The 18654-nt window shown below is 40.9% G+C and overlaps 5 protein-coding genes and 1 long non-coding RNA gene across 11 annotated transcripts in view; 3 read left to right on the top strand and 3 right to left on the bottom strand.

Moving 5' to 3' along the window:
* LOC6581485 (phosphatase and actin regulator 4) overlaps positions 1-7805 on the bottom strand; it is a 148782-nt gene extending 140977 nt beyond the window's left edge. For 2 of the 4 annotated variants that reach the window (XM_015161863.3, XM_015161860.3), the window contains exons 1-2: positions 7347-7805; positions 4122-4229 (exon numbers count right to left, since the gene is read on the bottom strand). In XM_015161863.3, the coding sequence (XP_015017349.2) occupies positions 4122-4229; positions 7347-7479 (241 nt within the window). In that variant the 5' untranslated portion in view covers positions 7480-7805. Of the gene's footprint in view, positions 1-843; positions 1891-4121; positions 4230-7346 lie in introns of those variants that run through there. The other 2 variants (XM_032731239.2, XM_015161859.3) reach the window with 2 other exon arrangements.
* Positions 7806-8045: 240 nt separating this feature from the next.
* Positions 8046-10440, top strand: LOC6581477 (integrator complex subunit 10). The gene is made up of 3 exons (XM_002007169.4): positions 8046-8374; positions 8432-9509; positions 9576-10440. The coding sequence occupies exons 1-3, from the start codon at positions 8094-8096 to the stop codon at positions 10239-10241; spliced, it is 2025 nt and encodes a 674-aa protein (XP_002007205.2). The 5' UTR covers positions 8046-8093; the 3' UTR covers positions 10242-10440.
* An 886-nt stretch (positions 10441-11326) lies between these two features.
* Positions 11327-12763, bottom strand: LOC6581476 (mpv17-like protein 2). The gene is made up of 2 exons (XM_002007168.4): positions 12598-12763; positions 11327-12524 (listed from the first exon to the last, which is right to left on the bottom strand). The coding sequence occupies exon 2, from the start codon at positions 12230-12232 to the stop codon at positions 11390-11392; it is 843 nt and encodes a 280-aa protein (XP_002007204.1). The 5' UTR covers positions 12233-12524; positions 12598-12763; the 3' UTR covers positions 11327-11389.
* A 99-nt stretch (positions 12764-12862) lies between these two features.
* Positions 12863-15355, top strand: LOC6581475 (GPI mannosyltransferase 3). Of its 3 annotated transcripts, XM_002007167.4 has the most exons (6): positions 12864-13038; positions 13135-13277; positions 13434-13901; positions 13966-14547; positions 14613-14856; positions 14944-15355. In XM_002007167.4, exons 2-6 carry the CDS (start codon positions 13150-13152, stop codon positions 15076-15078), a joined length of 1557 nt encoding a protein of 518 aa, XP_002007203.1. In that variant the 5' UTR covers positions 12864-13038; positions 13135-13149; the 3' UTR covers positions 15079-15355. The 3 variants fall into 3 exon arrangements, with proteins under 3 accessions (XP_015017338.1, XP_002007203.1, XP_015017340.1); XM_015161852.3 differs by having other exon boundaries at positions 12863-13033; positions 14613-15355; XM_015161854.3 differs by having other exon boundaries at positions 14613-15355.
* A 24-nt stretch (positions 15356-15379) lies between these two features.
* On the bottom strand, positions 15380-15664 carry LOC116804365. Its single transcript, XR_004364355.2, has 2 exons — positions 15577-15664; positions 15380-15498 (listed from the first exon to the last, which is right to left on the bottom strand). It is a non-coding gene; the product is annotated as an uncharacterized LOC116804365 (long non-coding RNA).
* A 15-nt stretch (positions 15665-15679) lies between these two features.
* On the top strand, positions 15680-18561 carry LOC6581474 (succinate--CoA ligase [ADP/GDP-forming] subunit alpha, mitochondrial). Its single transcript, XM_002007166.4, has 4 exons — positions 15680-15819; positions 16209-16657; positions 17508-17792; positions 17860-18561. The coding sequence occupies exons 1-4, from the start codon at positions 15783-15785 to the stop codon at positions 18073-18075; spliced, it is 987 nt and encodes a 328-aa protein (XP_002007202.1). The 5' UTR covers positions 15680-15782; the 3' UTR covers positions 18076-18561.
* The last annotated feature ends 93 nt before the right edge of the window (positions 18562-18654 follow it).

The raw sequence follows: 18654 nt of genomic DNA, 5'->3' as shown, positions 1-18654 counted from the left end.
TGGCATTCCACCATCCTCTTCCTCTGCTCTCTTTTTTTTCACTCTCTCTATCTTTTCCTCTATCCCGTTATCTCCATCTATATTTATGTCTTTTACTTTCTCATTCTCTTTATCACTCTCTCTCTCCCTCTAATTCTATCTTTACCTCTATCTCTCTCTCTCTCTAATTCTATCTTTTCCTCTATATTTCTCTCTTTCTTTCTACTTATATTTTTCTCTAATTCACGCTATTATTCTCCATCTGTCTCTCTCATCCTATCTCTCTCTTTCTCGGCCCATCTCTCACTATCTCTCCACAATATATCTCTATCACTATCACTAACTCTCTCTATCCCATCTCTCCCCAGCCTATGTCTCTCCCTCACTCTATCTCTCCCTCTTTTTCTCTGTCTCTCATTCCATATCTCTGTTTGCTTCTAACTCTCTATGGCTCCTATTTCTCTCTATCTATCTCTCTTCCACTCAATCTGTGTCTCTCACTTTCTCTTCTCTATCTTTCTATCTCACTCTTTGTTTCTGCCTCTCTTCTCGCTATCTCTGCTTATACCTCTTACTTTTTTCTTTAATTCTATCACCCCATATCCTTTCCATATCTCTCTAACTCTAAAATAGAATATCAAGTCAAATCATCATCTGATGATGTCACAAAACTCCAGAGCATCATCCGCCCTCTGCCCCTCATCACATTAGCTCAACTGCAATAGCAACTGTAACTGTAACTGTAATTGTAACAGTTACGGCAACTGTTCATTAGCGCCGTCGAACTGGCCTTATTTGGGCCTGGCATTCAAACGAACCTTCCGTTTGACCCTAATCCCCAGTGGGCTGCTGCTGTTCACTCACCTCGATACATGGGGAACTCGCCGTCGCTGTGACTGTGGCAGAGCATAATGGGCGAGCGGCAGCGCGATGCGGCGACCATGATGCCCGTCTTGTGGTGTCCGGCAACGGTCAGCTTGGTGGCGCTGCTGGCCAAGTGGGTGCCCGTTGTGGCGGAAGAGCTGCTGCTGGGCACATTGGCTGGCAATGGATTGGCCGCCTTTAGCTGGGTAATGGTTATGGCTGCACCACCGGCACCACCTGAACCACCGCTGCTGGCTGGCGTCATGGTGGCGCACACGGAATACGAGCGTGCCACATGGCTTAAGGTGCGACGTCGTATGGTGGCAGCGGCCATTGTAGTTGTTGTTGTTGTTGCCGCATTGCTGCGATAATGATGCTGCGGCGTCGAGTACTGACAATGGTTGGCGGTGGGCTGGGCCGACTGCTGTTGCTGCTGCTGCTGCTGTTGCTGTTGCAGCTGATAGGCAGGCGCGCCACCTAACGACAAATGATGCTGCAACGGCGGATGTGCGTGCTGATGCGGATGAGCATGAGCGCTGCCATATAGATTAGACGGAAGCGGCGGCTGCTGCTGCTGGAAGGGCGGATGGGAGTGCTGATGCTGCAGCAGTTGTCGCTGCTGGTGCTGCTGCTGTTGCTGCTGTTGCACGGCAGCCATTTGGAATTGCTGCTGCAGCTGCTGCAACAGATCGTGCTGCAGTTGCTCATTGCTCTTGCCAGGAGCATTCTCGCCAGTCGATTGGGTCTGCTTCTGCTTCTCCCAGGGTCCGTTGTTGTCGCCGCTGTAATCCAGCTTGAAAGCGTTTCTTCAAAACAAACACACGAACGCACACACACACACGCACACACTCACACACACGTTAGCTCATTGGCTGGCAACTAATTGAGGCGCCGCACGTTCGCCAGCCAAATGGGGCAACATTAAAACGCGCTCGCGTCCTGTGCCAACAGCTGATGATGCAGTCGTCACTTATTTATGAACGGTGTTGTTGTTGTTGTTGCTAGTATGTCGGACGGGACCTACTTGCAAAAAAAACTCTCATCAAACAACACGCACGAACACACACACCAACACACACACAGAGAGCCTCTGTGGCTTCTTCTTTTTCTTTTTTAATTTTTTCTTTTTATCAAGGATAACAACGCGTTCGGCTGGCACTTGCAGCGCGCAACTCGACCAGCTATGTTTCGCCTAAGTACAACGACTGATTGCGCCGAGCTTTGTTATCCTGTGCAAAAGCTGCCCAAGCAGTCAAAAGCACAGCCAAACGAGAGCCTGCAGCCGAGAGAGCAAGAGCGAGCGCGAGAGAGTGAGCGCGCGCTCGCTCCCAAAAAGCACAAGCTGGACCAGTCACAGTCACAGTTTCGGCTATGGGCGGGCAGCTCTGGGGGCGGCACTTTTTTTTTGTTTTTGTTGTTTTCGCCTGTCTTACTTCTGTTTATGAACGTTCTTTTGCATGCAACGAGCGTATGTTTTGCCAACTCTTTCACTTTGTTTACCGTAAAAACGTACACGAGAAGAGTGAAACAGCCGACAAAACGACAGCTATGAAATGTGTGGCATAGTTAAAGGCGTGCCACAGTGGGGCAAAGCACACGAAATTGAAGTGAAAAGCATCTTAAATGTAAAATGTAAGAAAATAAATAAAAGTAAAAGTCAAATAGATTTCTTAGCATTGACTGATAAGAAACTCTTGTAAATTGAATTCAGCCATCTCTTCTATGCGATTCTCAGTAAAGTAAAACTCTTGTAAAAGCCATGTAAATTGAATGCAGCCAACTCTTCTATGCCATTCTCAGTAAATTATTCAAGTAGTATTGAGACTATTTTTATTTCTTATTTAATTAATTTATGTTTATATTTTAATTTTTCTTTTGTGGTATCTCTTATTTATTTACGTGCTCACTCTTTGCATAATTATTTATTCATTCTACAGTGAGGCAATGTTAAATAAAATTGAAAGCAAAACTAGTAAGAGTTTCGTTGTTCACCTCTTTTACGGGTTTGTTTCCATCTATTATTATTTTTTATTGAGAAGACCGTCTTATTAAGCTAATGCGACTTCAATATCAATTAAATGCGCCTTTCTATTCGATTCTCAATCATATAACTTAATTATTTTATATAAATTTTTCTATTCGATTCTCAATAGTATAATACATAGTATAATTTTGTTATGTTAATATATCATTTGCACTATTATTTTATTTCTTATTTTCGTTTCTTCTGATAATACCCATAGTGTAGACTCAAGTCATAAACTACTCGAGTACAACCTGACTGTATTTCATATTTATTCGATTGCGCATATAGGTCAGATAAGATAAGAAATTTGCAATGACAAAAAATAAGTACAGAAATAAATAGATCTAGAACTATCCACGTTAGAGTAAAATACGTTGCAAATTGAATAGAATTGAAGCATTGTGCAAGTCCCTGATGCAGAATTTACAACAGTTGCCACCCACCGCGGCCGCAGAGGCGTTGAGGCAGCTTCTGGTCGTTTGGGTTCATTCACCCAAACCAGAAGACAAACACGAGGCACAGCTCGTCAGCGCGAACAGCTGCTCCTGGGAAGCCAGGAGCCAGCAGCCAAAAAGAAAAACTGATTTTCAAGAGCAGCTGCAAAGCTCTCGTAAAGCTTTCCACCCAACAAGAGACGGACGGAGAGTTGCTGCTCCTTATTGAGAAACCCCGTTCGCATTGCTTCATACCTTCCTTGTTTTTTTTTTTTTTTTTTTTTTTTTTTTTGATGCGAACACGCGATGCTGTGTAGTCGTAATTTATTTATATATTTGTCACTGGGTCTTTTGATAAAGTTGTTGCCAGATAATTTCGATGGCACCCACAGGACGGCCAGGTGTGGGGCATCGCTCAACCCACCCCCCCAAAGTGATAAGAGTAGTGTGCGCCGGAGAAGGTCGATATCATAATACAAACAGATAGCAGGCGCCCAGAAAAGTGCACAGCAAGCAGCCCAGCATCAAATGGGATGTTAACCATATAGCAATTGGCTCCCGGCTGGGGCGGGGGAGGGCTGGACTGGGCGTTGGGCTATGGAGCTTTGGCGGCTGCTCTATGCGTGGGCCCCAAGTCAGGCAAAAGGAAAAGCGGGAAAAGCGAGTTGGCGCTCTGATTTTGTGTACCCGCCCGCTTGTTGCGATTTCTGTTGTGCTGTGTTCAGGGGTCGGCTGTTTTAGGGGCGTTCCATTCGGCTGATGGGCCAACAAGTTGCCCTGCTTTTCGTTTATTTTTGCTTATATCATTGCCTACTTACCGCTTATATCACGATCGTGCAGATAATTACTGGCGCTGCTCTTAATGCTGATGCAATCCAATGGCGTCGGCTCGAAAATGTTGTACGAGTCGCAGGAAATGGCCTCCGCTGTTGGCATAAATATAAAGAAGAAGAATTCACTAACAAAATACTCTACACTTGAATTCGCTCTCCTTGAGCAATGTACTTAGAAATCTACATAGAGTGCTCCCCAATCTTAACTAAAGATAATACTTACTGATAATAGAAGTTTACTTTAACTTTAACTTACTTATTTCACCTATTTAAATTAGTGGACTCATTTTAATGAGTACCAATTTATTTACTAATAAATATATATATAAAAAAAAAATTTTTTTTTTTAAATTGTCAATTTGTTTTGTGTTTTAGTATTTTTATTTCGTATTTTAAAAACTTATCAAGATCAAATTTTTAGTCAGAGTTTTCTTAATATTTATGAGTCCTTATAATTTGTAGAAATTAAAAAAAAAAAATTAAATAAAATTAAATACAAAAATTTCCATTATTTATTTTTATAATTTAAGATACAAATTTAAACTTTCTGGCATACTTAAAAATGTTTTTTTTTCTATTTAAAGATTTTGTTCTATTATTTTTATTTTCAACAAACATCAGAAAAAAATCACCCCAAAAAATGTTCTTAATTTTCTCGTATAAAAGAAAACTGATTCTCATAGTTGATAATATTTTTACTCAATTTTCATTCAAATCTTTATTTTATTCAGAAACGAATTTTCATTTTACAAATACATTTCCAGTCTTCACACTGCTTTACATCAGATTGAAATTCATTTTGTTTAACATATTTTTAAGGTACACACTCGTCTTATATATTTTTGTATGTATATACGTATATTATAGAAAACGTTTACCAATTTAGTGCTAGATATTCCGACAAACTATACACCACATTCCAAATTAAGAAATCATCATCAAAGAATTATTTAAAACAATTTTTTCCTCTGCTTTATTGATACCTACGCACATTAAAACATAAAATTTTTATAGTAAATATTTCATAGAGCCCTGTGGTCGTCGTTCCTTGAACTGATTGCTATATTGACGCAGCTGCTTATTGACATTCGCCACAATGTTGAGCTGATTATTGTTCAGATGGGCAAAGATTTTGTCGTACAGCTCCACGGGCAAGCCGAGCAACGAGGGATGCATGTGGGGCTTAATGCTCAATGATAGCAATTGCTGGGCACGCATCGGTTGGAAGAGCTTCTGGCGCAGCTGTAATGAGAGCTCGTCCAGCTTGCGAAATCGCTGGTGGATCGGCTCTAGCTGTACATTGAGCACATATCGTCCGATGGATAAGCAAACGCTAAAGCCGGGCTCTGTCGAGGGCGCCACAGGACTTAGGGTGACCATCATCAGATCGCCCAGCACAACGGCAAAGAGATGCGATTGCAGTGTATATATCGCAGTTGGCTCCTCCATTGAGCTGTTGTCCAGCATGATGCGGAGCAACATACGAAAGTTCGTATCATCTTTTGTGTAGTTCACCCGCTGACAACTAAGCAAACGGACATTGTAAACGTGAAAACAACCGACAGACGGCACCGGCTTCAGCAGTGCCCGCTTCTCCACATAGCATTCATTCTCCACAAATCCCGACTCCAATGCGACCACATAGATCAGCAACATCAACAGTTCAGCAGGTGATAGCTTGGTATTCTTATACTGTTGCAACAATTGCTGCAGATGCAGCGGCACCGATGTGGGCGTGGCATACTCTAAACACAACGGCAGCTCCTCCTCCTTTTCGATCACCTGCTGCTCCCCTTGTCGTTTACCATCATCGTTAGCCGCTGTAATGAGGCAAGGTTTTTTTTTGGCAATGAGTAGACTGAAGTGCTTTTAGTAGTTGTTGTTGCTCTTGCATTGGCTGCTGTGAAAAAGTCACGAAAGCGTTTGGGGTTTGTGCTGTGCTTTAGAGATTGTGTCTTGATGTCTATAAGGTCGCAGAGATTAGTCAACAAAAAGAGGATGCAACGAAACACGTTGAGCAAAAAGGATCGAATCTATGTGCGTATGTGACGTGCGTAACTCAAAAAATGTTTGTTTCTACGTGAATTATTTATGCACTACCAAACTTAAGGAAAAACCACATAAGCTTATTATTAACAGAAGTGCGTGCCGTGTCACGAAATAATCGAGTGTGACGAATGTAAAAAATACACTATTTTAGTTACACAGTGAATGAAATATATATACATACATACATACAAAAATAACAATCTAACGAACTAATGTAAACATAAACAAAACGAATTTCAATTTATGGATTTGAGTCACGATGCAATCAAATTGAAACTATTTGCTTATACAAAAATATACATTGCAAAATAGGACGAAAGTAAATTCTAAATAAACTTTCTTGCTGTTTGTTGTTGAAAAATAAATTTGAAAATATTGAACAAGAAAGCTATAGTCGGATGTGTCCGACTAGGATATACTCTGAACCCTGTTCGATTAATGTTTTAGAATATACTCCATCATAAGGCCTTCAAAGATCGGACAAACAGACAGGACTAAATCGACTTAGTTTGACGCTCTGGTTACTTTATTTAGTCGGCCACGCCTCTTTCTGCCATTTACATATATATATGTATATTAATTACCAATTACAATGGGTTCAGGGTATAATAAATGAACAGAAACATTCTAATAATACTATGATAAGTAAAAATAAAGTACTACATATTCATTAAATAACTACAAATAGATCGAACATCTAGAACAATCGTTTTCAACACAAAAACTTTGTGCGTCAAGCTCCCCAATTAGTAAAGCCTATATTTGTTTTCCAGGTAATATCACCCAAAGTTTCGAATATTTAAATAATCATGCAGGAGTACAGAGTAAACACAATTTTAAGATTTCGTGATTCAGTAAGTAAAAAGGATATAAAATGTTAATGTGCATTAAAAATGTTATTATTATTATAACAAAACGTATGTATGAATTTAGTAAAATTGAAAAGTTGTAGATGTTCGATCTTGTGCTTTACGTTAATTGCTGCTAATTAATAGTTTTTCGATATTTTCTGATCGTGTCAGCACGAGACCATCACTAATCTATAAAAGCGCAAAATCATATAAACATATGTATGTATGACTAAACATTTTATAATACTATTTAATATTAATGAATCGTAATGCCCATATCAGCTGGTCGCCTTTATAGCGCCTTACTTACCTGTCTCTCTATCCAATCGATCAGCAGCAGATGCGTCAGCCTCGGCGGTGCTAACTGTGGGTCGACTAGATGACGCTGACGTTGCTGCTGGCACTTCTGCAGTGTCTGGGCTTTTCGCTTTTGGGTCTGCCATTGTTCGTTATGTACGTACTAATTTGGTTGACATTACGTTACTTTCAGAAAAAATATTTTTATATAAATGAGAAATCATTTGATTAACACCCGAACGCTGTCTAAGTTTCGAAAAGAATAAAAACAAAAAACAAAAACTTCACAATTACACCATGACAGTCACAAATCACCAGAAACTGCACAACGATATAAATTATTAACTAAACTCAATCACGCACGATTACACTTTCATTTTCGACCGTTAAATGACAATATTTTAACTAATTTTAAGAACATTAATTTTAATGTTTGTAAAAGCCACCTGTTATCTACTTGTACTATCGATTATATCGATAGAGCATAAATAGTTATTTGCCGGTGATTAGTGCGATAGTATTTTTTATGTAAAGCTTTTGCGATCAGCATATATCGATTGTATATATGATAATATGTGATAATGTTAATTGTATATCGATTGTGTGCGTAATGAACGTATTTTAAGTGAATATCGTTTATGTCTGTAAAGTACAAGAGTTACTTTAAATTTTTATTCATTATAGTTTTATTTATTATTTGTATTTTCAGGCACATATCCCCACTGTCTAAAAATATCGCTGGCATTCACGCACGCGCTTTATGCCATCTCAGTTCAGCATATTCGCAGTTTGCACATCTCTAATTACCGGCGTCTGTAAATTTAGTTTTGTAGCAATAACAATGACATCTGTTGATGAAAACGAAATGTATATGGTTAGGCAAGCGCAAAGCTTGCGCAAAACTGACCCCAGTTCAGCCAAAGCATGGATATTGACTGCGAAAACCCTTTATCCAAATGCATTCAATGTACAGTACGAAGCGTATCTACTGGAGCGCGATGCCAAGAACAGCGAGATGGCAGCCCAATATTTTAGTTTAATGTAAAATGGTAAACAAAACAGAAATTGAATATATATTAATAGTCCTTGCCTTTACAGCGCGACAAACTTTACCAATCAACATGCGGAGCTGTGGCAAGAGGTAAACGCCTTGACCAGTGCGCTACGCAACGAAACGGAAAATACTCCCGAGCAGGAGTTTTATGTGAAGATGTACAAGCATCTGACACCAGAGGTGCAGCACAGCATATTCGTGCACACGATAAGCAATTGCGGCGACAACTTACAGCAGTGCATCCATAGCTATATACTCATGTTCAATAAGTTTCCGAAGACGGCAGTAACGCAGGCTCCTCGGCTGCTGGAGATGCTCGCCGAAGGCATGAAAGCTGATCCGGATGTTTATCAACGCATGCTTGTGGAGGAGGTTCTGCCACTGATTCAAAACAAGCCGCCAGAGCTGAATCCAGTGCTCGCTTGTCGCCTCTACACAAACTCATTGGAGTATTATCTGCGCCAGATCATGGACGATGAGAAGTGCGACACAACGGAGGCGTGGAAAAACATATTCAAGGTGCTCATGCTGTGCGGCCAGATGATGGGCTGGGAGCCGTTTCTGCCATTCAGCAAGCAGGTTAATCAGAATGTCTACTGGGATAAGCTGGTAAAGATATTGCGCGGCAGTCCGGCTGGCAGCTCCCAGGTGCTATTCTACGCCACAACTTTGTTCATTTACTCACTGCACGGCTATATACGGAAGCTGCGCATAGAGGATGCGGAAGTGAGTCACGTCCTGGTCGAGGGCTTCATTGAATGGACGCCCGAGGGTGGCGAGGTGCAGAGCATGGACTGGACACCAGAAGGTGCTGAAGTGCAGAGCATGGAGCCGCCTAAATTTTCGGCCACCACCGCCATCAGCCAAGAGCTGTCGGAGGCCTTCCTGCACGCCGCTCGCTGCTGGCAGCTATTAAACACTGAGCAATTCCAGCGGAATTTCAGCCAGCTGATGTTGGCACTTCCCTTGGCCCCTTGGATATCACGCTTTCTCTTCGATCTGGCCATTTACTTTGGCCATCGCGATGAAGCCAACAAACTGATGGCCGACATGACGACGCAGAGCACGCTGGTGCAGAGCCTGCAAATACTTAGCCTCAATCTGATGCAGGGCAGCATGACGGTAGGGGAGAAGATATTGGAGCAATTCAGAAATATTCAGAGATTACATGCTTTTATCTAATTGCAGCTTCAGGGCTTTCAGTGCATTCTAAAGATACTCGCTGAATTGCCAGCAACGAGTGGCCAACTCTTGGAGAACATCAGCCTGAAGAGCCATCGTCACATGATATTCTTGCCGCTGACCAAAATCGCACTCATTCAGTATTGCACGCGCGCCATAACCAGTCGCTTGAGTCGCATGCTGTTCGAGCCCAACTGCTCGGATCGACTGCTGGGCGATTTGCTGGCATTGCTGCAACTGAATCCTGACAAGGATATTCTACTTAAGCAACATATTTTCAATTTGATCACGCAACGCAAATCGTTCAATTTGCACATCTTGTCGAACTATATCATTGCCACGGACATAATCGAGGAGTTGGCATACATTTGGAATACACAGCAGCAGGATGATGTCAACTTTGAGTTGACTGGCTCGCCCACGGGCAGCGGCGCCTCTGGCGGAGCGAATACACCTGCTGCTGCTGCGGCGGCTCAGCCACGTCGCATTGGCACTCGCGGCGCTGACAAGGGCGCTCGAGATGAATTCAAATCGCTGATTCGTCAGCAAATTGCGCGCTGCAACGAGCATGTGCCGACGCTGGTGGCCAATTTCATAACGCAGGAGCATCTGACGCTGGTGCAGCACATCTTTGGCATGGCTCCACCTGTGGAGACTATTGTCATCAAATGAGCACAGTCGGACTATATAATAATCAACTAGGAAACTATGCTAGTTATATGTGGGTGAAATATAGCTTGTGATCATTCAGATATGAAAACGTTATTCAGATTGACTCCATAACTCCACATAAAAGCTAAAAAACTATTGTAAGCTGTAGAGAATGAAGTTAAGTTAATATTTAAATTAAAGCTATATTGTATATATCCGATACGAAATTGTTATTCATATGAAATATTTGCAAATCGAGCTGAGAATTTAAAACAGATTGCATATTGTACATATAAAGCCTATATTTATAGCAATAATATAGAGGGATAAAATTCATATAGATAGATAAGATACTTTGCCAAGAATCTATTTTAAGCTTAGTGTAATCAGCTCTGGTAGAAACATGTATGTACATATATCTCTATATTTACATTTTATGTGTCCATTGTAAAATGCATTGTAAATTAAAAAAAAAAAAAAAAACGAGAAATTTGATTTTGCACAACAATTATATTTAATCTTTCAATTTGTATTATTTTTTTGTACAACAACAAGAAGTTAAGTTAGACTGAGAATTTGTATAGATTCTAGATTCTATCAAAAATTTATTTAACTAATCTTTGAAAGAAAAATGTTGCAAACAAATTATTATTTATATTGTTTAAAATTGAATTTTAAATTACAAAAAATAAATATATAATAAATAGTAAATATATGTAACGAAAATAATAAATATTTTAAATATTACTTTGTTGCTGACTTTTTGTTACATATACTACATAAATACACTTATACATATCGTATTTTTATCTCAACAGTCATATAAATATATTAAATTCTACTTATATATATGATATGCATATTTAAACAGTTAAATAACATTGTTTGTCTATATACTAGTTTGTGCATAAGATTGATCCTAAAGGTACAAGTTAATAGTTAATAAATACACTTAATTTTAAATCTTTCAAAATACACAAATACATCGTCAATTTAAATAGTTACTAAATCTATAGCCATTTAAATTTAATAATATTAATATGAATTCTGCTAATAGCCTCTTGCTTATGAACAATAACAATAAATAATAATAACAATGACGCAGATGACTTAACAAATGTAGCTAAGAATTTACTTGAATATCACATAATTTAATCAGATTCTTACAATTATGTTTTGGTTTCTGTTGCATTCGATTGAGAAGTGGGCGTGGCGGGCAGTTTGCTCGTTGACAATCCAATGGAATTATCTATGGGCAGAGGTAAGCCAAAGTCGTGCTTCATATACGACATGAGCACATTGTAAGCCGCTGTGCAGACATTGACAAAGGCGACACGATATTTGGTGTCCAGGTAACGAAAATTAATGTACTGTGCCGCTGGCCATGTTAGCCAATCCATCAGATATATGTAGGGAAACTTGCTAATTAGCTCCTCATTCGTGGCCTGTAGCGTTTGTCGCTCCAACAGACATACCGTATAGAAGAACAACACAATGCACACGGGTGACATAAATAACTGATCAATGAGTATTTTGTTGACAATATTTTTCATTGTGCGATGCGGCATGATGCGATCCATCCAATTGTATACGAAATGATGCAGCGGACCCTGCACCGCGCCCGCCACGAACATACGAAAGATTCGTTCGCCATCATAGCTATTCTGGCGACTCAGACCGTGATGATATTCATATTCCTGGGCAATAACATCGCCCACAGCCATCAATATACCGGACCCGAGGACATTGGTCAGCAGCAGATATTTTCCAAACATTTTGCTCCACACCAGTTTGGTCCAGCGCATAAGCATGAAAGTGCTAGCCTCGCTGGCCTCGCCCTTGCCATGTGCGTGCCGTCTTCCACACGTTCGGCCATAAGCGATTACATCAGGTCTGGGTAAGATTCGGGACTTGTTTGCAAACGCTGTGAATGTACGTTGTATTAAATATCTCCTGCTATGCTGCAGTAGTGGTTGATAGACAACTACGCATCCTCGAGCCAGCACATACATGCTGCCGCACAGATAAAAAGCACTGTTTAAGGGAACAACCAAAACCGTCTGCTTTCTAGAGCCTTGTCATCTGATAAGTATTTTTGTTTTTGTTTTTTTGTTATCACGTTACTAGTTCGTGTTTATTCTGATTATCGGTTTGCATAACGGCGAACTGGTGGGCGATGATTCATCAACAGTCGATAGTGGATTAGTCGATAGTTGTAGTTACCAAGAAAGCGTTAAAATCTATCGATACTTTTTATTGTTCTTTTATGTATATTAATTTTGATAATATTTTATATATTGAAAACTGAAAGGCAGTAAGAAAAGATTGCAGAATACACGCAGCCTCTTATCATTAAAAATCTATTTGCTTAGCTTACATTGTTATAATCGAGTTGATTGTGTGACTAGTGTAGAAATGGCAATATTAAATTAATATTAGTTTTTCAATTATACAAGGCGCTCAGGAAGTCCAATATCCATTATATTTTATTTAAAAAAATAAACAAGGTAAAAATTAGAAACAATATGTCAAATACGTGAAAATTTTTAGAATTTATATATTTGATATATCGATAGCACTTAAATATAGTTGTTTTTTTTTCGTTTGACTTGTGCATCCCTGGCAACGTCGGCGTCACTTTTCTGTTTCTGCTTTGCTCTTTAGTTCGCGTTATTTTTAGGCCGCCTAACACAATTTTTTTCTCGACGCTAGCGCGCCAAATGTTTTTCTGGCTAAAATAGACAAAAAATTCCATCAAAACACGCAGGCTTCCACTTATAAAACACAACTCACACGCAGCGCTATCAAAATTTGTAAGGTTAGACACGACTAACAAAAAGTTGTCAAAATTATGAGAAATTTGCATGCATAAATTAAAAAAGTTGACAGTGGCTAATTTATTATATTACTGCAGTGAAAATTCAATGCCATGAGGCTACTGTACGTCTTCGCGCTGATACTGGCGGTGCGCATAGCATCGGTATTCGTGGTCCAGACTTATTATGTGCCGGACGAGTATTGGCAGAGCCTGGAGGTGGCCCACAAGCTCACATTCGGGTAAGCAGGACTGCGGGAGGTCGAAACTAGAGATGAGCGCGTGTTACATGACTCAATACAACTCGTTTCCGTTTAGTATGAGTGGAATGGCATGAGAGTGGAACATGCGCTCATTTGTAATGTTATAAATTACAAATATACTTTTCACATTTGCAGCTATGGCTACCTCACGTGGGAGTGGGTGAAGGGTATACGCAGTTATGTTTATCCGCTGATAATAGCGGGCATTTATAAATTGCTCGCTCTGCTGCAGTTGGACAGCGCCCAGTTGTTGGTGGTGCTGCCACGCCTACTGCAAGCCACATTGACCGCCTACTCGGATTATCGTTTCTACGTCTGGACTGGCAAAAGAAAGTGGGCGTTGTTCCTAATACTTGTGCCATGGTTCTGGTTCTACACGGGCTCACGCACGCTGTCCAACACGCTGGAGGCGTCGCTAACCACCATCGCCCTCAGCTACTTCCCCTGGATTGGCGAGGGCTCCGCTTACCTGTGGCCCGCTGCAATCTGTTGCTTTTTGCGTCCGACTGCGGCTGTGATCTGGGTGCCCTTGGTGATTTATCATCTGCGCAAGACGAGACAACCTCCGTTGGAGCTGATTCTGAAACACTTTGTACTGATTGGGTATGTATGATCATATATACTGGCCTATATATATGTCTAAATTCCTCTTTTCTTATTCTTTCAGCGCCTTTGTAGCCGGCGTTGGTATTGCTATTGACACCTATTGGCATGGCCAATTGATTGTGACGCCTTGGGAGTTCCTCAAGTATAATATTCTACACAACATTGGCAGCTTCTACGGCTCGCATCCTTGGTATTGGTACTTCACAGTGGGTCTGCCCACAGTGCTGGGCATTAATACGCTACCCTTTATCTATGGCATCATGGAGACCGTGCGTAAGGGCGACCGGCACCCAGTGAGCAAGCAGCTCTTGATCAGCATTTTGGTTACGCTGGTGGTGCTCAGTACGGTGGAGCACAAGGAGTTCCGGTTTGTGACTTCGCTGTTGCCTCTGTGTTTGTATGTGTGTGCTGAGTCTCTGTCCCGCTGGAGCTATCGCGCCTCGAGAACTCAACTTTGGGCAGCCGCTTTGATTATTCTGCTGGGCAATGTGGTGCCCGCTTGGTATCTGAGCACGGTGCACCAGAAGGGACCCATTGAGCTGATGCCCAAGCTGCAGGAGATTGCTAAGGATTATCGTGACGAGCGCGAACAACGCGCTAATATACTCTTCCTTATGCCATGCCACTCGACACCCTATTATAGGTTGGTCCTGAAGATTATTTATAGAAATCTATATGTTTATTTATCGTTGTCTTCTCCCTTTGCAGTCACATTCATGAGAATGTCACCATGCGCTTCCTCACCTGCAATCCGAACTTGGAGCAGCGAGAAAACTTCAAGGATGAGGCTGATCGTTTCTTTGAGGCGCCCATGCACTGGCTGCGATCCCATATACCTGTTCATCCCATCACTGCACAGCCTTCCCATGTGGTCCTCTTTGATTCGCTAGAGAAGAAGATCACCGACTTCTTGATTAATTACAAACTGTTGTACAGTATCGAGCACGCCGAGGTAAAGAAATGGGTTGAGTCACCTTTGCTGCAGGATTTGTCCGCAGCATTGGGAACGCAACTGCCTAATGTCGCGTCTCTCTTGCAGCACGTGCAATCGCGTACGGGTAAGAGCATACTGGTCTATCAGCGCCTGAACAAGGGCGAGGAGAATGCATTTAATCGTCAGGAAGACGCGGAACTGCCAGCTGAGCCGCAATCGAGTGAAAATCTGTTCAATTAATTTATTTTAAAGTCAAGCAATATTTTCTTAAATTGTCCTTTTTCTATATAGCAAAGACTTGATGCGACATTTAGCCCTCCGTTACTGAAAACAAAAAGTAAGCAACTAATTGAAATTATTAACATTACGGCCTTAGTAACAGTTTTTAAAACGTATTTTTGAAACAGTTTTTGTCATCAGATTTTAATAGTTTTGTCGTAGTTGATAATATTTAAATCAATGATCTTGTATTAGGCGTGTATGTCTAAAGTGAGGCAATATATTTAAGTGCAACTAATTTAATAGTATCCTTTTTTAGTTCTTTTAAAATAAAAAGGTTGAGTAGAAAAAAAAAATTGTTTATTTAAATCGCTATTATTTGTCGTATTTGGGTATTCCATTTTTGAGTTTAGGCCATGCTCTTAATAAAGAAGTTAATACCTAAAAATATCGTTTATAATATTTAATGTTCAAATATTTAATAAATATTTTTATGGTAAGTAAATAGCATTCGTTTACCCATCGCCAAATAGAGATGTGATTTTAACGATTGCCAGAGACACCTGTGCTAATCGATGTATCGCTGCGCTTAACGCGATATATCGTGTTGAGGATCCGTGTGCCGTCGCCGTCGTTTGCACTAATTAAACGCGTTTTAAACAATAAGCTGCACAGCTTCATTTCGCACAAGCGACAGCAACAACAAAAGCACACATACACAAATAATGGCTGCTTCAATGAGAGCGCTGCTGAAAGTACGAGGTAAGTAATAAAAAAATCCAATGAAAAAAAAATACCTATTGCGAAACATTTTTATGTGTGTGTAAAATTATATAACTTATGTGCAATTTATTGCACATAGAGCGATATACAATCAGAAAAGCGGCAACAAGTAACAGCTGCTTCTTATTGGGATGTATTAATTGGAAAAATTGTATGCTGATTAGCAGTGAAAACGACGTGGCTGCAATTGCGGCATATGAATGCATATGTATGTGTGTTAAATGTACATATGTGAAGAGGGCAGAGCTAGAGATGTGAGTGGGCCATGTTCAAGGTTCGCATGTGACCCGAAAAAAAGCAAAACAAACAACAAAAGGGAAATTGTTAATTGGGAAATTCACAATTATATTTGCATTCCCCCTTCTTAGATGGCTTCACTGCCAGCGTACGTTGTGGCTCGCAGTACAACAAGACGCGTGGAAATCTGAAATTGACTGGAGACTCCCGTGTTATCTGCCAGGGCTTCACCGGCAAACAGGGAACGTTTCACAGCCAGCAGGCGCTGGAGTATGGCACCAAGCTCGTTGGTGGCATTTCGCCCAAAAAGGGCGGCACTCAGCATTTGGGCCTGCCCGTCTTTGCCTCCGTTGCGGAAGCCAAAAAGGCAACGGATCCCCATGCCACGGTCATCTATGTGCCACCACCCGGCGCTGCCGCTGCCATCATGGAAGCCTTGGACGCTGAAATTCCTCTGATTGTGTGCATCACGGAGGGTGTGCCACAGCACGACATGGTCAAGGTGAAGCATGCCCTGGTCAGCCAGGACAAGTCGCGCCTCGTCGGACCCAATTGCCCCGGCATCATCGCACCCGAACAGGTTCGTTTTTCAAGCAGCAATAAAAACATGATCTGATGCCTGAAGAAGGCCGCTCAAGAGATAAGGGAGATAAGCGCAGGGTGCAAAGTTCACGCGAGACGAATTCAAGCAGAACGTCCGATTAGCTTGCCGGTTGTTGGGTTTGTTACGTTATATGCCCTGGTAGAAATGTTGTGAGGGATATTTTGAACAAAAAAGCAAAACAAACAAAAGGGAAATTGTTTATAGGGGAAATTTCCGATATCACTACATTATATACTTTGATAAAAATGATGCGGGGAGTATTTTGAAAAACCGCAAATCAAAAATGGAATATGGGCGTGTCTAATGGTAGCACAATTTCTTGTCCGGTATGCCCTACTTTTCTATAGAAGGGGGTATATAGGCTTAAAACTTGTTTGAAATACAAATTTCCTAAGCCTAAGTATAAAGTCCAAGGTTCACTCAAGCTATGTTAAATACCCTGTAGTTGCATGCATTGCATAGATTATACTTGTAGTACTGTAACAATCTAGTTTCTAGTCTAGTTTTTTAGCTATTGCTCAGCTGCCCTCAGTGTCAGTTTAAAGGTCATCTGCCTAAGTTTCAGTGCCTTTGAATCACTCAACTGCTAAACAGGGTATAAAACAATCGACTAATTTGTAGTTGGACTTAACGTACACTAAATTGATCTGATTAGAGAAAGGCAAATTCTGTTGACTATTCTCAAGCAAGTTTGTCATAGTGAGCAAACACTGTTATATTATTTCTGTTTGCTTTCGCTTATCTCTTGAACTCGGCAAACGGCTATATCAATTTGTATCCATATATATATGATCACAGTTTGATTAAATTCAGTTGCATTTTGCAGTGCAAAATTGGAATTATGCCCGGCCATATTCACAAGCGTGGCAAGATTGGCGTCGTCTCCCGATCGGGCACCCTCACCTATGAGGCTGTGCACCAGACCACGGAGGTGGGTCTGGGCCAGACGCTGTGCGTCGGCATTGGCGGTGATCCGTTCAACGGCACCGACTTCATCGATTGCCTCGATGTGTTCCTCAAGGATCCCGAAACGAAGGGCATCATCTTGATTGGAGAGATCGGCGGTGTGGCTGAGGAGAAGGCTGCTGACTACTTGACGGAGTTCAATACGGTAAAGAAAAGGAATCCTCATTTTCAATCACCAAGACAAACTAATCGAATTCTTTCATCGTTTGCAGGGCATCAAGGCCAAGCCGGTGGTCTCGTTCATTGCTGGTGTTTCGGCTCCACCTGGACGTCGCATGGGTCACGCCGGAGCCATCATCTCGGGCGGCAAAGGCGGTGCCAACGATAAGATTGCCGCTCTTGAAAAGGCCGGCGTTATTGTTACCAGAAGTCCTGCTAAGATGGGTTACGAGCTGTTCAAGGAGATGAAGCGTCTGGAGCTAGTTTAGATAAATACAGAAGGAAATCGATCAACAACAAATTGAACAAAACCACATGTGACAAAGCCGAGGTACCACACGTACGACTCAGATGAGTAAAATATGCAAAGCAGTAAAGATTATTAACTAATTAAGCAAAAAGTGAGGAAATGAACACAGCAAAAAAAAAACTGAATTATTCGAAATCCTAAATAAATTATTGTATGTGAAGAGAATACGAATTATGAGACGTATAAAAAAGCGATCTAGAACGAACTGAATTATGTATTCCATAGAAACAAATTTAATTTAAGTAACTGCCGTACCACCTATATATATATATAGTAACTCTATATATATCCAAAGTTGGAAAAGATCACTGCACCGCGCACTTAAGATTGAAAATATGTTGCTGCACTCGCTTTAAATGGCACCAAAAAGTCAACCAACCTTATTTTAAATATGCCATTAACTATTTTGTTAACGTTCAAGCTCGAAATATATGTTAAAAACATAGATTATGTTAATATAATTGGGTTCTTAAGTAAATATTTCAAACAGCGCGCTCAAATATCAAATAATAATCCCATTCTGTTAATGTACAGAAAT

This window comes from Drosophila mojavensis, unplaced genomic scaffold (genome assembly GCF_018153725.1).
Source record: "Drosophila mojavensis isolate 15081-1352.22 unplaced genomic scaffold, ASM1815372v1 contig_74, whole genome shotgun sequence".
Classification (NCBI taxonomy): domain Eukaryota; kingdom Metazoa; phylum Arthropoda; class Insecta; order Diptera; family Drosophilidae; genus Drosophila; species Drosophila mojavensis.
Note: the sequence above shows the minus strand (reverse complement) of the source record. Positions and strands in the feature narration are given on the sequence as shown.

Bases quoted from the DNA above. Each gene is read 5' to 3' on its own strand.
- LOC6581477 (XM_002007169.4), top strand. From the start codon at position 8,094: ATGCCATCTCAGTTCAGCATATTCGCAGTTTGCACATCTCTAATTACC. The intron at 8,375-8,431 runs GTAAAATGGTAA...TTGCCTTTACAG, and splicing joins GCCCAATATTTTAGTTTAAT to CGCGACAAACTTTACCAATC. The intron at 9,510-9,575 runs GTAGGGGAGAAG...ATCTAATTGCAG, and splicing joins TGATGCAGGGCAGCATGACG to CTTCAGGGCTTTCAGTGCAT.
- LOC6581476 (XM_002007168.4), bottom strand. From the start codon at position 12,232: ATGTATGTGCTGGCTCGAGGATGCGTAGTTGTCTATCAACCACTACTG.
- LOC6581475 (XM_015161852.3), top strand. From the start codon at position 13,150: ATGAGGCTACTGTACGTCTTCGCGCTGATACTGGCGGTGCGCATAGCA. The intron at 13,278-13,433 runs GTAAGCAGGACT...TCACATTTGCAG, and splicing joins GCCCACAAGCTCACATTCGG to CTATGGCTACCTCACGTGGG. The intron at 14,548-14,612 runs GTTGGTCCTGAA...CTCCCTTTGCAG, and splicing joins CACTCGACACCCTATTATAG to TCACATTCATGAGAATGTCA.
- LOC6581474 (XM_002007166.4), top strand. From the start codon at position 15,783: ATGGCTGCTTCAATGAGAGCGCTGCTGAAAGTACGAG. The intron at 15,820-16,208 runs GTAAGTAATAAA...CCCCCTTCTTAG, and splicing joins AGCGCTGCTGAAAGTACGAG to ATGGCTTCACTGCCAGCGTA. The intron at 17,793-17,859 runs GTAAAGAAAAGG...CATCGTTTGCAG, and splicing joins ACTTGACGGAGTTCAATACG to GGCATCAAGGCCAAGCCGGT.